Source organism: Apostichopus japonicus, chromosome 16 (genome assembly GCF_037975245.1).
Source record: "Apostichopus japonicus isolate 1M-3 chromosome 16, ASM3797524v1, whole genome shotgun sequence".
Taxonomy (NCBI): domain Eukaryota; kingdom Metazoa; phylum Echinodermata; class Holothuroidea; order Aspidochirotida; family Stichopodidae; genus Apostichopus; species Apostichopus japonicus.
The window spans coordinates 13,558,316-13,579,846 of NC_092576.1; the positions used below are offsets into that span (position 1 = coordinate 13,558,316).

The 21,531-nt window shown below is 36.8% G+C and overlaps 2 protein-coding genes across 2 annotated transcripts; both read left to right on the forward strand.

Annotated features, from left to right (window-relative positions):
* Window positions 1–1,755: 1,755 nt before the first annotated feature.
* LOC139982003 (uncharacterized) lies at window positions 1,756–6,359 on the forward strand. The gene is made up of 3 exons (XM_071994503.1): window positions 1,756–2,114; window positions 2,966–3,787; window positions 6,042–6,359. The coding sequence occupies exons 1-3, from the start codon at window positions 1,791–1,793 to the stop codon at window positions 6,357–6,359; spliced, it is 1,464 nt and encodes a 487-aa protein (XP_071850604.1). The 5' UTR covers window positions 1,756–1,790.
* Window positions 6,360–8,548: 2,189 nt separating this feature from the next.
* On the forward strand, window positions 8,549–21,513 carry LOC139983560 (CMP-N-acetylneuraminate-poly-alpha-2,8-sialyltransferase-like). Its single transcript, XM_071997193.1, has 3 exons — window positions 8,549–8,851; window positions 16,533–17,141; window positions 18,698–21,513. Exons 1-3 carry the CDS (start codon window positions 8,682–8,684, stop codon window positions 18,963–18,965), a joined length of 1,047 nt encoding a protein of 348 aa, XP_071853294.1. The 5' UTR covers window positions 8,549–8,681; the 3' UTR covers window positions 18,966–21,513.
* The last annotated feature ends 18 nt before the right edge of the window (window positions 21,514–21,531 follow it).

Here is a 21,531-nt window from a genome sequence, read left to right on the forward strand (position 1 = left end):
TAAACCGTATTGTGCGTTGTGTTACGGTGACTTACAACAATAGAATCCTTACAACCAATATGTATTGTACTACCCTGGTGCAGCTAATGACAGTACATCATACATGTGCAGTATGCTGCGTAGTACTACTACTATTAGGGTTGGTTGAAAACATTAGCTAGTAGGCTACTTAGGCCTGGAGTTTTGCAAATCAATTGTCTGAAACTAAAGAATGTTTCATTTAACATGGAAGGTGTAAATTCACAACAACTGTAACCATAACTGTACATTGTATCACTGCTTGTTATTGTGGACATCATGGGCCCAGGTTAAAGAAATTGTCTGGTGGAAGACTTTGATACATTGTCCTTGTAGTAATGATTTTTCTCTTTCTACCCATGTAAAAATTGTCCCCATTCGACGTTGTCTTATTGTAGAAATTAAATTCACCAGTTTCTCACCAAAAGAACCGTTTGTTCGAACGTTTTCAATATGGTGATTGACGTTGTGCTGGCAAATAGGCAAAACAGGCGACTTGAAGTCAGCACTCCCATTTCCGCAGAAAATACACTCTCACGTGTACACGAACAGGTGATTGCCTAGTATATAAACGTACATATCGCGAACGTATATAGCCTACTGCACCATGCCCAGTTGGTATACGTAAAGCGTTGCACATAATATACTCTCACACTCAAACCACAATTCATAAACTGTTCTTCGAAATCGCTGACATAAAATTCACGGATCAAAATAACAGTAAAAGGAAACTTGAAAAGTATTCAAAACACCGAAAGATGAAACTTGGCGGAATCGATGTCAGAGCAGAGTGTAGTACCGAGAAGATTAGGCTTTGCAGAACTGTCCGATTGTAAACGTTAGAGTAACCTACATGCGAACATTCTTCGCGTTGGAGCTGGATAGCGCGATGTATAAACAACGAAGAGTCTGCTGTTAAAACTTATCTTGTGTTACACAAAAGTCCACGAAACCACCGATCTACTACATATATGGCGGCTTAAGGAGTTTTTGAAAACATATCTAATTTATAAGAAATTTCACCGAAAATTAAGGTAGAAATTAATCTGTATACAAACGCGGTTTTTGTTGTGATTACTGTAGGTACTGTACGGAGCGTGGGTTATGTCGCAATCTGCATTAGCGTAGATGACGTCACGTTCTGTACTGTTCATATCATATTGGAAATGTCCATCCTTAACGATTAAAAATCGTTTCTCTGTCAAACGCAACATTAGCGTTCTCATACTTTGACAAAATGTTTGGAAAATTATTTATCATTTTTAAGGTAACTTCGTTGGGCCTCCAGACAATCCTTTTAATACATTTGAACTTTCATAAAAAAAAAAATCAGGCTGTGCAGATACATAGCCTACCTTCAACAGGTTCAATGGTGCTGGGGTTCCTAGCAAGACATGCGATGGTTGTGCAACCATCACGTGCAGTCCAAAGGATCAAAAGTGAGTTTCCAGCCAAAGGTCATTACACTGGATTCAAGTTGCCATAGGCCATGGGCCATGGCCAATTTAGATGCACTTTTGTTCACATGGTCAGTGGGGGAAGTTAATTTCTCTGAAATAGTATAAATATGAACTGAATCAAGATTGACTTGTTCTTTTTGGTTCTACTGAAACAAACAGTCAGAATTTAAGAAAAACTAACAAAAGAAATTATCCATTGCTCTTAAAAGAGCTTATCTAATTGGTCAGTATTTCCAGGTCAAACATTAATTGACCAATCACAGCTGTTGATCTGTGGTCTGGTTACACCATGGTTACACTAACTGCACAAACATGGCTGCTCCCACACTCAAATGTTGTATGCATGTGTGTGCACAGACAAAAACGAATATTTCATCCTTTTCTGACAGCTCTTTTGCCAAATTCAAGGTTTGTGTTTTAAGGTGGATTGTTTTACCAGGTATTTATGGTGCATTAGCTAGAGATGTCACTTCAAAATACTGTATAGAGAGCTTAAAATCTTTAGCTGATTTTCAAGATCATGAGCATGGTGAGTCGTGCATTGGCTATCATCGTGATTGCTACAATACCAGAGATTCACAGATGAATAAACTCAACAAGACTGAAAAAAGGCTTGCTAAAATCTGCCCAAAGATGGTAAGCAACATTTAAATAATATTATGAGTATGAACCCATTTTCCAACTGAAATTAGAAATTTCAATCTGACATTTTGTGGAATGTGGTTGTGCTTTTATTTAAGTTTTTACATTCGTTCTTGACGGTTTTTTATTGTATTGTAACTTAGTCCTGCTGTCATTTTGTTGTGCAAAATGCATCAACCTGATGTAATCGTGAATTTATTTGGGTTAGGGTTAGATATGTACAAACAACAGGGATACATTTACAATTATAATCTATATTTAGTGTGTGTTAAGTTAAATTTGGCATTTGTTCAACAAATAGAAGTACCTGTCATGGGGGGGGGGGGGGGGAGTTTGATATTTAACTTTTAGACTTTCTTCAGTAGTTGCTCCATGATTTTATAAAATGAGATAAAATGAGATAAAATGAGGGCCCCAAATCCACGCCCAATTTTCCATTTGCTCTTAGTTGATTTTTTTTTTATATGGGTGGACTGGAGATCAATATTTCATTATTGCTCTGTGAGTTTTATAAAATAAGACGAGGGCCCCAAACCCACGCCCAATTTTTCATTTGTACAAATACTTGGTTGATTTTTTTTATATGGGTGGAGGTCGATATTTCATAATTGCTCAATGATTTGATAAAATGAGACAAGGGCCCCAAACCCATGCCCAATTTTTCATTTGTACAAATACTTGGTTGATTTTTTATATGGGTGGAGGTCGATATCAATGATTTGATAAAATAAGACAAGGGCCCCAAATCTATGCCCAAATTTTCATTTGTAAAGAAAAGTTATTCATTATAACAAGTTTAGATAAACTGGGCTAGGTTTGTCAATTCAAGTTGTAAAATGGTGTAGGTTAATGAATGTTTGAATGTTACAGATGATTCCACTGATGATGACAACGACAATGTTGAACCTGTCTGTAAGAAGCGAACACTAAGATCAAACGTAGCTGGACCATCTTCTTCAGGCAGACCACACATACTTCCAGTGTCGTGCATCATTTGTCACACTGATCACTGGATAAGGGACAAGGTGACCTGTAAGAGACGAAGAGAGCCCCTGACTCGTTACGGGACAATAGATGCTGGGAAACTCAGAAAGGCTGCTGAGCTGACATGTAACCAATCCCTTCTTTTGCAAATGCTTGGCAGAGACCTTGTTGCTTCCGAGGCAAGATACCATCCGAGTTGTTTTCGCAACGCAACCAGATTTCTCACTCGGAAGTGGCCAAAAGAAACAACAGATATTCTATATGCAGAGTCTTATGCAAAGTTTTGCCACAATGTCATTGATGAACAGATTCTTATACAACAGGGTGAGATCAGGATGACAAAACTCACAGCCCAGTTCATCAAAATGGTTAAAGAAGTTCAAGGGATTGATGCCTCAAGTTACAGATCCTACAACTTAAGAAAGCGTCTCCAAGGCTCCATTCCACAACTTCATTTTTTGCGACCAACGCGACGCTATGAAAGTGAAGTTGTAATTTCCAGAACGGTAGAAGCTCAGGATCTAGCAGTAAACCTGGTTAATCTACAAGATGATACAAAGTCAAGTAACGAGTTAGACACTTCAAGTGGTAGTGAATCTGATTTGCAGCATGAACAAAAAGGTTTGTGTAGAAGTCAAGGCATTTCATCGAGTGACATGTCCTTTTTTTTTGCTGTCCAAGAGGTACATGTGGACACAGCATGACATCAGACATCAATTGGACTTTGGAGTAATATTTCAAAATCTAGCATTTTTAAAATGTGAACTCAAAAATTGTGATTGTTAGATGTGTAAATACATGCAGGAATGTGTGAACTAAATATAGTGCATCATTAGTTACATGTTCAAATAATGTGTAAGAAAATAGAGGGATCTGTACGACAAACATGAAGAAAACAAATTCAGTAGTGTCAAGAGTTGGGGCTATGCATTTAGTTTTGAAAAAAAAATCAAATTGTACTCTGTTGTAACTTTCAGTATCATATGGAAAAGGTGTAGGACTATAATGTGATTCGAAATGGTCCGATGAAGTATTATCTCACGTTATTGTTTATTCAATTTGATGCAAATTTCCACACAAATTGTTGTTTTATTTCATGTTAGTTTAATCGTGGCTAACACCAGTCTCCAGAACATTTCATAATGGAATTTAACATGCAATAATCAAAGACACAGTCAGTGCACCACACCCTATTGAATATTGATTATGCGATCACTCAAACACCCCCCCCCCCACCCGCAAAAAAAAAACAAAACGAGGCTCGGTTTTGGGGGATGGGTCCTGTATGTACAGTCGTTTAACTTGTTGTTGACGAGTAAGTGCCACCCATTCACTGTGGGTATTCATAAGAGTACAACTTACTGATACTATCTACAGAAGTTTCATGTGCAATGTTATGATCAATAAACAGTTTTAATGCATATTACAAATGAGATTTAAAGTTTTTTTTGTTAAGGTTGTTAGGTGAAGCGCTGCTTGTAACAAAACATTGTACATGTAGAAGTCTGTTATGAACTTTGGTGTTCTAAACATGTTGAAAAGATTTGCAGTTGATAAATAAAAGAAGAACATTTCTGAGTTTGTCACTTTTTTTGGGCCTGTTTAGACATACTTTGTTTGTTAAAAAAGTCTATCGGAATCTCCAGTTTGATTATAATGAATATGAAATAGTGTGCTCATTTATTCATCAAGAATGACCCCCTCCTCAATCATGTTATGTATACATGCTGGCCTACTCCTTGCTCTCATTTGTTATTACTGGATCATTAATTGCCTAGAAATAGTGTATTTCAACAATTTAACAATGAACAAACTGGCCTATCCCCACCTCAAATAAACACCAAGTACAGTTGAAAAATATTATTCCAATAGCCATATGCCTATACAAACTTTTAGAAATGTTGTGCTATACATAATCTTTACAATTATAAAGGTTTCCACATCAAAATGTGAATTTTTGGGGGGTAAACTGTTTCTATCTGGAGACAGACTAAGTATTTTTGATCAAGTGAGGGCGCTGTTTTTCTTATGTTTTTCTTTATGTTGGAAAATTTGACATTTTATCTGTGAATTACATATTAATGTGCCACTTTTGAGCAAAAGAACAACTTGATTATTTATTAAGGACATATTATCTATAACTCAGACTATATTTCATGTAATACCACTCCGGACGTAACAAGAATCATTTTCTGGAAGGAATTCAGAGCCACGGCCCATGGCCTACCAGGACAAAACTCAATTGTAAAGAAAGCCTTGGTTGAGAAACCCCTCCAGAAGCACCTTTTCTATTCTACAATTGTGTTGGATTATCAATGCGTCAGGGTTCCCTTAGTGTTGATATATTGAAATTCAAGACTTTTAATTAAGGATGAAATGGTCATTTTCCAGACCCAACATAAACAATGAAAAAAAAAGTTTGGAAGCAATTGGACACATGTATCGGCGTGAGCATTTACCTCCCAGACATATTACTTCGTGCCTTTAATCTGGAAGCCAATATATCCATATCTCCAATGATATTTCACAGAAAGTCATGATGGAGACCAATGGAGGCAGCAGAACTCTTGAATGTTCGGGGGGGGGGGGGGGTAAATTACCGATGGCAATGCTGGTTCATGTCCAAGAAAATGCAATATTATGAACATTTTTAGTAACTGCATTAAACAAAACCTACAAACAGTGCATGCAGCATGGACTAGGAATTTTGTTAATGTAAAGTTAAAGTGATAATCTAGGAAGGATTACTGCACTCCCAGATAATTTTGACACCAACCTTGGTGAAGTTATATTCAAAATATCCTTTGTTACCTACAGGTACCAACCAATAAGCTAAAAAATGTACAAATGGGGTAGGGTGTTGGGTGGAAGGGGGCTTGGACTCCCACCTCAACAGTCGGAAAATTCAGGGGAATTCTTCGGGGTAATCTCACTCAGTCTGGCAAGCCAGCGACATCAGCAGAAAAACAAAAGCCTCCCTTTTCAGTCCTACTTTACGGATGCAAGACCTGGAAACTGACGAAAGGAGAGGAAAAGAAACTTGACATCTTCCAGACCAAGTGTCTAAGAAGGATTTACAAGATCAGATTTACAAGGTGGCAACAGCACGTCTCAAATAAGACAGTTCTAGAGATGGCAGGGGCAGAGAAGATCAGCGAGGAGGTGAGGAGACGGAGATGGAAATGGAAATGGAAATGGATCGGCCATGTGCTGAGGAAAGACAAAAACGATGACTGTGCTGTGGCCCTCGGATAGACACCTGAAAGAAGAAGGAAAAGAGGCCGCCCGAAAACCACGTGGCGACAAATGGTGGAGGTGGAGCGGAACTGGGCAGGCTGGAACACATGGAACTCAGTACGGCACGCAGCTGCAAACCGAACCCAGTGGAAGAATGATATCCGGGCGTTGTGTGCCTTCTGGCACAGAGAGACTTAAGTCTTAAGTCTCACGTCACTCAGTCTGGATATCACTTGGACCGTACAACCATGTCATTCAAGGAACCACCAGTGAGCTCTCCCCACTGCTGAAATCCTATATTCACTATAGGAAAGGGGAAGGGGTGGGTGTGTGAAATGAACACAAGCATGCAGTTTTTGCCAATGTGAACATATTACGGTTAACTACACATTTGAACAATGGTTGCACTTTAACAGAGAACTTATCACAACAGGGTGGTTCAAATATGTTTTCGGTCACCCGCATGTTCAGGTAAGATGACAGTCACAGTGAGAGAATTGAGGTAGAATGACAAATAGAAAACAAGGTTGAAATATTCTCTACCTTAACATCACATACTATCTTAAATAATGTTAGAAGGTTGATACGTTCCCTGCGTACCCGGCAGTTTTTATCCATTGTAAATTTTTTCTTTACAATTAGCTAAATTGGTTTTCTGCAGTGCTGTAATGAAGTATTGATGCTGGGAAACAATGCAGCTTGTTAAATTATATTGTCATGTCTTTTGACAGGAAACGATAACCTTCTTTATGCAAAGTTTGTGCTCTGCTTTGTCAAAGTATGTTTCCCTCATTTTTGCTGAACATTTCCAAAATCATTGGTACCATAGAAGTCTAATTGGATCAAAATTGTAGCTAGTGAAAAACTTGAATTCTAGCTTATATGGTTCACGCAACGTTTACTAAAATTAAATAATGATTTCTTCAAAAATGATGACTTTAAAATGTTTGTTTTTGATTGTGTGTTCCATCGGGGAACTGCTACTTAGACTAGCAGCTCCCTGGTTCCACCTTCTCTTGTTCTACTAATATAACGTTACAAGCACCTGTGCTATTTACGAACATAACCCACTTACAAAACCTACACTGTATACAGTGTCAACATGTAAACAAATGACACACAGTAGTACTAGGCCTACTACCCAGTCATAATGATTTTTTCGAGGACTCTATTGAATCTGACAATTGTTGTAACACTTATTAATATACTAGTATTTTCTTCAAGATTTCGTGTTTACTAGTTATACTGCATCTTTGATTGTTATGCAATTGAGATAACAATGGCTTCGGAAGAAAGCAAATTCACTAGCTATTTAATTGCTCCAATAACCCTAATTGTTTTTTTCCTGTTTTTTTTTTTCATGGACAGAAATACACAGAAGGTCTAACCAAAATATTATTGGAGAAGGTTAATTCAACCTAACTGAAAGTCAGAAGGTTTGAAGCATAGTCAACTGTACGTATTGTACTTAGCTTACTCGTACTGTCCCAAGATGTTTCACCAAACGCTCTTGTCTTCTTCTGTCGTCGAGTTGTACAATTTCCTCTACTTTTTTAACCACAAGTACAAAAGTTACTGCAAAAATTTACTGACTTTTTGAATGGACACGCACCTCTACCATCTGATCTACGGCAATTGTTTTTGAAATTACGCGTCAGAGAATCTCTACCGTACCTATCCTGACTGTCTGTTTCTCCACCGAGTGAACTCATTACGGCATGCAAGCTTCCAGCGTAATTACACACACACAGCTTGCTACTGTTCGTAATTAGGCACTAGTGTACAGTCAGTACAAACAGGCTGCGGTCAACACCCACAACAAAGTGTACATAGCAGCGATGGACATCTCATGTCCAGCTCAAGACAACAAGGTATCATATTTCATAACTATCTGTATAATTGTGTAGCGAAACCAAAAACACTCACTTGCAGGCAACGGAAAAGTACCTTTTTTTTAGAGGGCGGCACGCGGTTTGGGGCGAGTCTTCTTCCCCTTTAATGAACTTCAAGATAGATTTGTCAGTCACAGCACAAGATTATTCTTCACCTTCACCAGTTTGTACAATACATAACCGCGCCCTCTAATTACAATGATAACCAGTTCGGTGCGTGCTCTTAGTACACTCTGCACTTAACATATATATATATATATATATATATATATATATATATATATATATATATATATATATATATATGTAATGTTGCTTGCTTTGGATAATCATACAAAATTGAGCCTGTGGTGTTGCATCCACGTTAACGTACTTCAAATTAGTTTCAAGCAAACACTTTCAAAGTAGACTGAATTAGAAAGGAAAGAACATCATCAAAATCAACAGAATGCATTCTTCTTCTTCTGACTTCATTAGTGTGAATTTGAGAAGACGATGTAGGCCTATCACCTGTCTTGTTTTTATAGTTTTTCTCTCTTGGATATTTGGTCTCCACAGGATAAAAATCGGATATTCACCTACATTTGACTTTGCTGCTTGTGATTATCTCTGTGGAAAGTGAGTAAAACATTAAAACATTTTTGGAAGAATTTGGGAATTATTTCGAAAAGACGTAACATATCCATTTAAATTTGATATAAGAACTAGCGTTTGACAATTTTGTTTCCTATCATCTCTACTAACTTGACTGTCATTATGATGATTGATTTCATGATTTTTTTCCCCTTCAAATTATTAACCACAGATATTATTTGAGAAAAGCACCATTCTCAGTTTATATTTTAAGACAGATTTTTTGAAACTAAGTTGCTCTGATGGATCCATCTAATGTTAAATTCTATTTTTAAACTGGTCAAAATGCTTGTTATCTATTGAAATGGAAATTATTCCAATAAAAAAAACGACACATACTTTGAATAATTAAAACTACATTGTTGTTGAATATGGTTGAATGTATGCGTGGCATCATTTCCGACTAGACGAGAACGTTAACCTTAAAGCAACTATACGGTAAACTGTAAAGATACTCATGTCCATAAACAATGTTCGAATAACGAACATTGATAATGTCCCCCCTCCCGGGTAGGGGTAGAATGGGAGGGATGTCCCTCCACTATAATAGCTTTCGTTTGAGTAAATGCAAATGTTAGTTATCATTTCCATTATTGTAATAAACTTTGCGGAGTGCAGGCTTTTCATTATATTTAGTGTGTGATGCTAAATGTAAGCCATTTTGGAAGAAATGATTTTTTCCCTCGCATAATTGAAGCCAAAGAACTATGAAGAAGACACAACTTCAACTGTTCTGGAATAAGTAGAAGTATAATAACAACCAAAATTAAATCAAAACATTATATACATTGTTACACTGATGTTTGAACACAAGAATATGCTATATTTAAAGCAATAGTTTAGTTTAGTTTAGTTTAGTTTAGTTTAGTAGGGGAAAAAAGGATCAGGAGGGACACTTAAGTCCCCATCAATTACTCTATAGGAGAGAGAAAAAACTGAAGACACAAACACTCCGACGCGATTACAAAGCTTAAAGTGCTTGTCCAAAGCATTCTTAAACCCATTGACACTACATGCAAGTACAACTTTCTTAGGCAAACCGTTCCACTCATTCACAACCCTATTACAAAAAAGTTATGCCGAATATTAATCCTACTTTGTGACTTTTGGAGTTTAAGACAATGACCTCTGGTACAACTACTATTAGCAAACATGAAAAAGTCGGTAAAGGATAAAATGTCAAAACCATACACAATCTTGAAAACCTGAATCAAGTCCCCACATAACCTCCTGAGCTCCAGTGTGGTGAGATTCAACAGTTGTAACCGCCTATAATAAGGAACACTCTTTAAGGAACTAATCATCCTAGTAGCCCTCCTCTGGACCTTTTTCAAGTACTTCCTTATCCATAGCAAAATATGGGTTCCAAGCCTGCTTAGCATACTCCAGATGAGGCCTAACCAACTGTTTATAAAGCCTAACTACGATATTCTCTATCAAAAAACTGCAGTTCCTCTTGATCATACCTAAACCCTATTACCTCTTTTAGCAGCTTCAAGACAATGTTTAGAAGGTTGCAGAGATGAGTCAATGTAGACACCTAGGTCTCTTTCAACAGAGACCTCCTGTTACTCCACACCATTAAGATTGTATGTATACTTTTGGTTACTACTACCAATGTGCATTACCTTGCATTTATCAATATTAAAAAGCATTTGCCATCCCTGAGACCAGGAAAAAACCTTATCCAAATCCGTTTGACACTTTTGAAACTCAGAGTCGCTTTTGGAAGAGACCTCAGAATACAATTTGGTGTCATCAGCAAACTTCTTAGCTGTACACAAAATATCTCCGTCGATGTCATTTATATAGGCAACAAACAACAAGGGACCCAAAACAGACCCTTGTGAAACCCCACTAGTAACGTCCTGCCAAGAAAAAGCACAGCCTTTAATTACCACCTTCTGTTTCCTTTTACCAAGCCAATTCTCGATTCAATACAGTAAATTCCCTTTGACACCCATACTCTTCAGCCCAAGTGAAAGACGCTGGTGGGGAACTTTATCAAAGGCCTTCTGGAAATCCACGAACACAACATCTACAGACTTCTGACTATATAGTGAGCTTGTTACATCTTCCATAAACTCAAGGATATTAGTGAGACAAGACCTTTTTGGACAAAAGCTATGTTGAGACTCTCTGATCAAAGACTGACTGCTGAAGTGACAGACCATAGACTTTTTAACAATAGACTCTATGACATTACAAACAACAGTAGTGAGACTAACGGGCCAATAATTACAGGGCTTAGACTTATCACCCTTCTTGAAAATTGGGGTAATATTAGCATATCTCCAGTCCTTAGGAACATAACCTTCATTCATAAATTTACTAAAAACCAATGAGAGTGGAACGCAGAAATGGTGACTGTGCAAAAGTCTTCAACAAATACGGATGAATTGCATCAGGTCCATAAGCTTTAGAAATATTTAGACGAAGCAGCTCCTTTAAGACAACCTCATCCGAAAATAAGACCGTATCCAGTTTAGGCCTATCACTTACCCCCTGTAAATCTGGAATACTACTCATATCTTCCCTTTTAAAAACCGACACTAAACAGTTGTTCAAAAGATCTGCAAGATCCTGACTATCAGTAACTATATTATCAGCCTGTGGTGCCCGAAGAGAAACAATTGCATCTTTAACTTCCTGCTTTGACCTGACATAAGCCAAGAAGGTTTTTGGGTTATCCTTTTTTTTTAGGGCAATGTTATTTTCGAAATTCAATTTTTCGAGATTGAATTAGCCTACATTTCGAGGGATTGAGCTCGAGGTGATTATTAGTAGCCCATATATCAAGAATGTGAACGTCCTGACCAATCTGGCTTGGTTGAGTAACCAGTCGAACCTGCGCTAAGCTCACATCATCGCCATACTAAACACAGTGGGAACTAGCCTTTTCTAAAACATTATTTATTATACCAACGAATATCAGTGGTACCAATTTAGTTCCCTGTGGTACACCACAATATAGTGTTTCCCATGTTGAGATGGCAGAATGTTATTTATACCCTTTGCTGACGAGAGGTGAGAAAATCAGCTAGCCAAGGTACAAATTCGCCTCTGACACCTAACTCATACAATCTTTTGATAGCTAAGGTGGTCTACGCAATCAGGTAAAGTCAGTGACCATAAGTGACCTACCGTATTTCCTATATCACTTCCTTTATATATAACATCAAGAAGTTCAATTAAGCAATGAGTAGTAGAGGAGCCCTTAATACAACATATTGATTACGATCGACGTATAAACATATATTTATATATAGACATATCATTGCGTACCCAGTTTAATTTGCAGCAAAACCTTTAGGAAGGTGGCATGTTAGAGATATGGGTCTCAACCTAGAAATTGTTGCCGGCATTTCTTTGGGTATAGTAGCAATATTAGCATCCTTCCAAGTTTGGGGTACTAAGCCTTCAGTTATGGATGTGTTTAAAATGTCAGTTATAGGGATACTGAATTCACATGCAAACTCTTTAATGAGCCTATACTTGGAACCCCGTCTGGTCCGACCGCCTTATTAACCTTTAAGCTACTATGCTCACGATACATTTCCCAAACCTGAATTTGCGGTGGTGGTTTAGATGGAGCGTAGGTAGGAAGATCACTCAAATTTAAGGGAGGTCTGCCGTGATAGACAGAAACAAAGCTGTGGTTAATAGATTCAGCAATTGCTTGCTCATCCATCAGGGAAAGACCAGGAACTGTAATAGTGGGCGATTTACGATTTTTATTGGTAATAATTTGAATACCTCTATGCCATCCAGCTAGGTCACTTGATTTGTGGTTCCGAATGCGCTGATTATAATACTTTTTGGACGTTTTTAGATGAGTCTTTTAATTTCAGTTGTTATCCAGGGTTCATCAGAAGTATGTAATCTGATCACTTTGCTAGGAAAATGTAGAGATATTGCTCCAGAGTTTAACTTCTAAGCATAACGTACACTCTTTTCGTTACAACTTTACTAGATCCCTTATAAACCTCTACTAAGATTTTAAGTTTTCATTTTGTATTTTGTACGCTGTAGCCATCCCTTTGTTTTTGTATTTTTTCCCCCCTACCATATATGTATATACACGATTGTTTCTGTGTTTGTGCAAGTAACATACATGTTTATATTAACATGGATGAATATATATATATATATATATATATATATATATATATATATCAAAAAAGATCAACCAACCTGTTGCAAATCACTTCAATCTCCAAAATCATTCAATTCAGAATTTGCGTGTTATTGCCATTGACCAGAACGATTCTTGGACAGATAAATCTAGGAAAGGAAAAGAAAATTTCTGGGAACTAAACCTAAAGACCACGGCACCATTCAGTTTAAACATCAGAAACGATTTGCCGTCCCAGATAAACCCAAAATAACAAACATATACTATAGCGCTTAATTCGTACCTCTACGCAATTAACTCTTAGCTACACCCGAGACACTAGCTACATTGGCATACATTGATTACTCGTTGGTTACAAGACTTGTCACTGAAAGACTATTGCCAAACTGGACTTCTAATTTCCATTGCCAAATTTCTAAAACACTGAAATCCTTTGCTCATAGACTTTGTGTGTGTCTGTTTTCTTTATATTATCTAGTTTCTTTTTCCCCTAACTATTTATTCTAGAATACAATCTTCGTTTAAATAGCGCATATACTCTTCACACCAACTTGGAAACCGTATTTTCATTGCTGAATATCTCAACAATGCAAGTTCCTGTGTTTACGTTTTGTAATATTTATTTAATACAATATATCTGCTCTCATAATGGAACGTGCCTATTCATTGAAAGAAGGGAGAGTTGACAACCTTTAAGTGGTACACTTCAACGATTATCTCGTGGTTGCCTGTTCATATAGCCTGTTCATATAGACTATATAGGCAGCATTACATCTATCAAAAGCGATGAGGAAATGTATTTATGCACCAAATGGACGGTGCCTAATATGATTTATTGACATATTTCTACTTCCCACAAGATATTTAATAATCAATAATTATTCTTACAAAAGGATTACACAGATCATTTTACTGCAGTGTTAGATCGAACAGTTTATCAAGGTTTTATTGTCATGTAGTTTTTTTTAACAGCAGTGCTGTAAAAGATACACATGTTTGTTCATGGTGTAGTCTCACGACATGTTCACATGTACACATCTACATTAAAAAAAAAAGAAATTATGCAACTCTGAACTATTTCCGTAGCACTATGTAAGAAGCCCAGAATGGTGTTGTTCCTTAATCTATTATAGTGCAGCCTAGTACTTCAAAAGTTTGGAATAGAACCGAAATTCATTTTGATGTCCATAAGTGAGTTATACAATAGTGTTCTTTGGTTTGATATAATACAGCGATGACAATATCACAGCTCTGAAAAGGATTATTTTCGGAGATGTTTGAATAAATCACACTGGAGCTGTTAAAAGAGAACTCTTAACACAAAAAACAAATGATATTTGATTATACATATTTGGATCAAAGCTGTGCAAATTGACATCGTCCAAAGGTATAAAAAAAATACTAAGTTCTTATCTTACGTAGGTAATTGTGTTCCGTTTATGTTTGCCTAAGTTCGTAATCATAATTATGTTATAGTTTACAACTCCACTATTATCTAGAAAATATCATGATATGTAATATAACAATGTAGAAGCGAACATACTGTTTAGACAGAACCGTGAAAGATGCTAAAATCCATAACTTCGTACAAATCCAAATTTAAATCTCATTTTACATAGTGATTGCTCTTCCTAGGTGGTTATGACTTTTCTTTGTTTCATTTGTTTTTATTTTGTTATTATCTATTGTTTTTTTTTTCAAGAGTGGAATGCTCGAATAAGCTATGCATCCTCAGTCCTCCTCCACCACATTGTAAACATGTTGCACAATTATATATTTGCATTATAGAAATAAACTCAAACATCGATACAGTACTATACTACAGTATAGTATACTACAGTATAGTATACTACACTACTATACTACATATACTACTACTACTCTACTACTACTATAATACTATAATACGATACTAGTATAGTATAGTATAGTGTAGTGTAGTGTAGTATAGTGTAGTATAGTATAGTGTAGTATAGTATAGTATAGTGTAGTACAGTATAGTGTAGTGTAGTACAGTATAGTACAGTATAGTATAGTATAGTGTAGTGTAGTACAGTATAGTGTAGTGTAGTACAGTATAGTACAGTATAGTGTAGTGTAGTGTAGTATAGTATAGTGTAGTGTAGTGTAGTGTAGTGTAGTATAGTATAGTATAGTATAGTATAGTATAGTATAGTATAGTATAGTATAGTATCGTATAGTATAGTATCGTATCGTATAGTATCGTATAGTATAGTATAGTACAGTAGAGTATATATTATAGTATAGTACAGTGCAGTGCAGTATATAGTATACAGTATAGTATAGTATGGTATGGTATGGTACGGTACGGTAAGGTACGGTACGGTACGGTACGGTACAATAAAGTGAGTGGTTTGTTTTACATGATCATGGTGCGAATGATACGATTTAACATACAATTCCAGTATAAAATTTACCCAGCCTGCAACCGGTTTTCCATAACAACACGGTGTCTTACTTGTAAACTAACATCTTAGTTAAACGAAAACACCATAAAGTACGAAACAGTCCCGTTTTATTAACTTCGAGTGTATGGTCGCACAAATGCTAGTCTCAGGAAATGAATCACAGAAAAGGGTGCATGGTCTAATGACATAGGGACATCTGTACAAGTTTTAGGATTTAGTGACTGTAATGTCGTTAGTGTTTAATTTTTCCATGAAAAACTGTGATACAGTTGGAATATTTCCGTAAATAGCAAATATGCTACAAATCATGATAAGAAACAAATGTTTATGATGTTGACAACTATGAGCTGGGAGTCAAAAAACAATACCACATAATCCTCCCCTTTTACTCCAAAAGAAAATCATATCTTGCCGATTAAATACTATACACGAGTGTAAAACATGAAGTCATTATCGTCATCGGCATCGCCAACACTTAAAACCTACTGCATTTGGTGGAGTTCATAATTGTCGAATTTGACATTTAGGCCTACAGCTACCTCAAGTATTATTGCAGGAACTCCATTGTTACGTAGCAATACTGCAAACGTTTAGAGTTAAGGTCGATAATGTACAGTGCGATCTATAAACATGTATTTCTCGTTAAGGGTGTGAAGACTCGCGCAAAAAGAAACGTCTAATGCCGGTAATCTGACCTAGTTTCAAATGAGGTGTAACAGAAGTGTTAGACACCACCATCGATCCCACAAAATACACATACAGCTTGCTACCGTCGGTAATTACACTTTTGTACAGCCAGTACATACAGCTGCGGTCAATACCCACAGCACAGTGTACAAACGATACAGCGATGGACATCTCAGGTCTAGATAACAGATAACAAGGTATCACGTTTCATTACTGTCTGCATTTTGTAGCGACAAGAGAAAACACTTGCAAGCAACGGAAAGTTTTTGATAGAGGGCGGCACGCGGTTTGGGGCGAGTCTTCAATGCCTTTAAGAAGCAATCAATGTGATGTATTAACGAAACGAAGTGATAACCATGCTTTTGCAGAAAAAAGGCCAACAATACAATTATATTTGCTTTTCTTTCTCACACAGGTCTTTAATGGACTGCTTCCAACGAGATTACACGTTAATCGTTTATAGGGAGAATATCACTGATAACCAGACATTCCATCAGATGACCCACTATAACGTTAAAAATAAAACGTTGATGGATTATCTTGTAAAATCGCAATCAAATGGAAAACCTGATCAAGAAGCTTCAAAAAAATGTTACCTGAAGGAGATAAATTCTCAATATTCAACTTTGAGGAGACAAAAAAAGTGTGCAGTAATAGGTAACAGTGGAATACTACTACAGAGTAAATGTGGCAGTACCATCGATTCTTATGATTTAGTCATCAGAGCAAACATGGCCCCAGTCAAAGGATACGAGAGTGACATCGGGAACAGGACAGACCTAATGTTGGTGAATGATAACATGTTGGGTCAGCTTGACAAGGTACTTTCGTCGGGTCCACACACCGAAAGAGAAAAGGAAATTTGGAGAACTTTGAGAAATTTAAACAACACGATTCTTTGGTATCCTAAAGATACTAGTAAACACGAAACAAAATTACAAAGCATAGCCAAAGCATTGAAAATGAAGAAATTACACCTCCAGGTCGCATTCAGCTTGAAAGATATCTACAGTAACATAAAATGGTGAGAAAGTAAGATTTAAAACAATTAAGGTTAACATATTGAATTAAATGTATTTGGTTTTGCTGGAAACGCCCAAATTCTCTTCCTGTATTTATTGATAAACGTAGAATCAGTGGCGGAGCTAGAGGTATTGGTCAGGGGGGTCGAGAATAGTCTGTAGGGGCTCTTTCGACACTATCTAAGCGATAGATTTTTTGAGTAAAGATACTCTCTAGATCGCCGGAAATTACCCTTTCCAGGCCTTGCTAATTTGCAGATAAACGAAGAATAAATAGGTTTCATCGCCAACAAAATGTTTTAAATGTCAATAGGTAGGTGAGAGCGCTATAAAAATCAATAATCGCGAATAAGTAAAATGTGGTAAAAAGGTGAAAAGGGCGCCAGCAGTCCATTTGAGTCCGTCAGAGGGGGCATCCGCCCCCCCCCCCCCTTACTGTATGGACGACACTCCGCCACTGCGTAGAATTGAAACAATGGAAAGAATTACATTATCCAACTAGATTTCACTACCATCTTCAATGTACGGCTATTTACATAACACAATTTGAGTATAGTTGAGCGCGTTCGTTGTTTTCTGTGATAAAGTTTCACATTCCTGACTAACAGCTGGCATGGTTAAGAAGATAACCGAAAACTTGAATGGCAAAGAGCTAAGTGGAATGTCTGAACATTCTGCTCACATAAATAGTAGAATGTAGAATCAAATCAAAGCGTTATCACATGTAGGTAACATTATAGTTATCTCTCTGCAGCTACACAAAGAGGATTTCACAAAGTGAATTTCGTTCGATTTCATACGTTCAAAATCAATTTAATATACAAGTATTGGCGTAATAAAGAGCGAAAAGTTTGTAATAAATAAATAAGCAGATTGTTCATTGAAAGGTGCTATATTTTCAAATAGCACGTCCCATGATAGAAGTACTTCATTTTTAATTCTTTGGTGATTTATGAATCTAGTCATAGTATATACAGTGTTGCCAAAGCTTGACAAATCATTTTGTATTGAGAAATAGTCTATGGTGATTGCCCTTGAGCAAAGTATGGTTTTTAACATCATTCACATCTAGTCAATTTTAGCAACAAATATCCATCGTTCCTTTAGCAACCTTACGCACATCTGATCGTCAACCAATCGGAAGGCTTATAGTTGACGTATTCTCATTCACGTACGCTAAACTTAGTGTAAGCGTTGAGAGTCAGTAAACAATGCATCGAAAGTCTCCGAAATATAATTGATGTATATCCTAGTTGATCAGTAGTGGTATATAGAACTTCGTTCGTAATTACCGAAGGCGAGATCTTTTGAAGCATATTTTCACAAGTAGCACAAAGATTGAGATAAACAACATGTTTTGGGCATCATGCAACAGTATAGATCACGTCGCGTATTAGGACCAATGAAACAGTGGTCTCGGTTAAAGAAAAAAAAACGTCGAAGATCCTTTTTCTTACCGTACTCGTCCGTCGAGGCAGCTCAGTCTCAAATTTTAAAAGACTGGATATGTCACAGTCTTCTTTTTCTTCTTCTTCTTTTCCTTATTTTTCTTCTTCAGGAAATACAACTTGTGGCGGTACCCGTCGTCAGGTTTATATATGCTTGCTGTAGCCGAGGCAGTCTGTCAAAGTACGGCCATATTTGGATTTTATCCATATGAAAAGGATGACTTTGGAAAGAAGGTGCTCAGACATTATTACGAGAAGAATTTGACAAACTTTAAGACTTGGGCTCATAACTTCGATGCCGAGTTTAATATGTTAATGTCACGCAGAGACGAAGGCCTGATTGACATGATAACGAATCCTTGTGTACCAAAATTGTAACAGTTAAAGGAACAGTTCAGGTGTCACAAATGTGTATCTTCACACCCTCACAGTTAGTCTTTCTACACCAGTCATTTGCAAAGAAATTGTGAAATCTTCAAAGTGTGATATCTCCTTAACAGAGAATGCTATCATGGTAGTTTCTTCACTATTATGTTTGTCTTTTTAAGCTCTTTCATACAAGATAGACATGTCAGACACCTGAACCAATCCTTTTACACGATATGAACGATTTCATTCAGCTTGAAGACTCGCCCCTTGAAGAAAGTAGGCCACTTACTGTATTAGAGTAAACATCGATGGTTTTGCGTTTTTAAAACCGAACCGAAAACCATGTTCTAAGCAGTTATGAAATTATCATTCATGGTTTCCCTAAGTTTCCATATATGTATGACGAACTGAGTAAGACCACTGATTTCCTTGTTTCAACAACTTCAAAGTGACTCTTCGTGTTATATATAAAAAACAAAATCATACCAAACGACATTAGAATTAGGTCAGAATTAAATAAAAGGAAAGAGGGAATTTTGTTTCCCTCTTCCTCCATAAATATGGAAGTTGCAACATGCATTAAGAATGGTGTGCTGAGCAAAACTTCAACACAATCGGTTTCAAAGTTTACAAGCAAATCCGCTGCCCACAGACCTGCTGGTAAAACTGCCATAAAGAAACTGTCCGTGATTATGGAATTTTGTTTACAAGAAACGATATTTGGTCTGTAAGCCTAGCCGATTCAGTCACTCACAGAAATTACAGTAACTACTGTAAATCTGAAACTTGTGTACCACAGTAAATAGTGGATTGTGCTGACAAATATGATAAATCGGTAGCATGTGCTATTAGGTTTACGGTAAGAACTGAAGATATGTGTAATCACAACAAATCCATCCAAAGTAGATTTGTTGGGGTTACACTTATCCTCATGCAGTTCTTACTGTAATGCTAATAGCATATGCTACCAATATATAGCACGATCCAGTTCTTACTTTGGTTTTTTTAAATATATGTTTCTCTCCCTAATGTTCATCTAAGAGATTGGCAATATAGAATTACACTATAGTCCTTTGTGATAGTGGAAATTTGATTGATTGGTATTGATCTTTCCGCCACCCATCTATTTTCTTTTTAGTTTTTTATTCATCTTCTTCAATTTTTCTTAGGGTGGCATACTCCTATTAGAGTCTATATCAATCCGCTCATTTGTTCTCCTTCAGGAAAAGGGCCAAAAAGCAGCGGGAGAACATCTTTTGTGACCTGTTATCAATCATAATCTAGTTTTTTTTGTGGCTTACATGTTGAAGAGCATGAATGGAAGTACAGTACATGTGCATGGTGAGAAAATTGGGTCAATTGAGGCAATTTTAGACCCCTTTAGGCCTCCCGGGAGCAGCGTAGGAAATTTGTTTACCACTGAGTGAAGAGGTTTGTTTACAAGTGACGAAAACTTAGCAAAAAATCTACATGGTCATGGTACGGAAAATTGATGGTGCCATGAAAGGCCAACTTGTCAGCTATCCGGTGATGGGTAGCGTTTAGCTAGTGAAAACTTCTATCTAGACTTAGAGACCACATTACTTTTGTGATTTAGTGTGTAAGTCAATGGGGCTTTTAATGGGCGTATGCTACCTTAGCGGTCCCATATGCCAATAGTAGGCCTATCACGATTTAACATGAATAAGGTATTATCGAAATTGTATAGGCAGACCACGAACCACAAAAACATATTGACAAGGAATAGAAGTCGATAGCCTAATGTTAACATATTTATTTCTTAATTAATAACTGAATTAATACCAATTTGAAAAGAATGAAGCTTAAACGGAGGGTTGCAGTAGCTAGCTAGGTTTTTCCTATCGTGTTTCAATCAGTGCTCGTTCGATTTCATTTCTCATTTTAAGGATCCCCCTCGAATAAGTTTCGAATAGCGTTAAATTACTCCTATTGTATTCGTTATTCGTTTAATTGATTCCAAAGAAGGGTGCTTGGATGGAAAGTGATGGTATATTTTGCAACTTTGCAAACAAGGTTTGAAAATCAGATTTCGACTGTTTAGGGTGTAGCTGGCTACCTACCACATATATGCCTATTGTAATGTAGTATGTAGTTATATCCCCATCGTATTACTTTAAACATTTGCTTCCATGCCTCTTTGTCTTAAGAGTAACTACAGTACTTACTTCCTGTCCATGACTTATTCACCCTACACCCACATCATATTCGTAGAAGCCCCCTTTGTTTTAATTCCAAGAACTACTCATGGTTACCACAGATGACAACCTGTTGCATCTCAGGTGTATTACAAATATGGTCAGTCATAGCACTCTCCTATGTGCCTTAGTAATTATAAGTAAGACCAAGAGTTTATGTCACAGAGAGGTTATCGCCCCCTCACAGGAAGTTGTAATGACTTAAATACTGTAGTTTTTTAATATGGAAAAGACTAAGATTCCAGACTTCAGAGAGTGTAGTTCAGATACACTCCAGCAATAAAGCTAATACTCTACAATTATATCTATGTCTGGAGTTTCTCTTATCTGTTGTTCATTGTACCTATTTAATAACGGAG

Coding starts and splice junctions, on each gene's coding strand:
- LOC139982003 (XM_071994503.1), top strand. CDS start 1,791: ATGGCTGCTCCCACACTCAAATGTTGTATGCATGTGTGTGCACAGACA. Junction 2,115..2,965: donor CTAAAATCTGCCCAAAGATG/GTAAGCAACATT, acceptor AAAATGGTGTAG/GTTAATGAATGTTTGAATGT. Junction 3,788..6,041: donor TTTTTTTTGCTGTCCAAGAG/GTACATGTGGAC, acceptor AATCTCACTCAG/TCTGGCAAGCCAGCGACATC.
- LOC139983560 (XM_071997193.1), top strand. CDS start 8,682: ATGCATTCTTCTTCTTCTGACTTCATTAGTGTGAATTTGAGAAGACGA. Junction 8,852..16,532: donor TGTGATTATCTCTGTGGAAA/GTGAGTAAAACA, acceptor TTTCTCACACAG/GTCTTTAATGGACTGCTTCC. Junction 17,142..18,697: donor ATCTACAGTAACATAAAATG/GTGAGAAAGTAA, acceptor TTTCTTCTTCAG/GAAATACAACTTGTGGCGGT.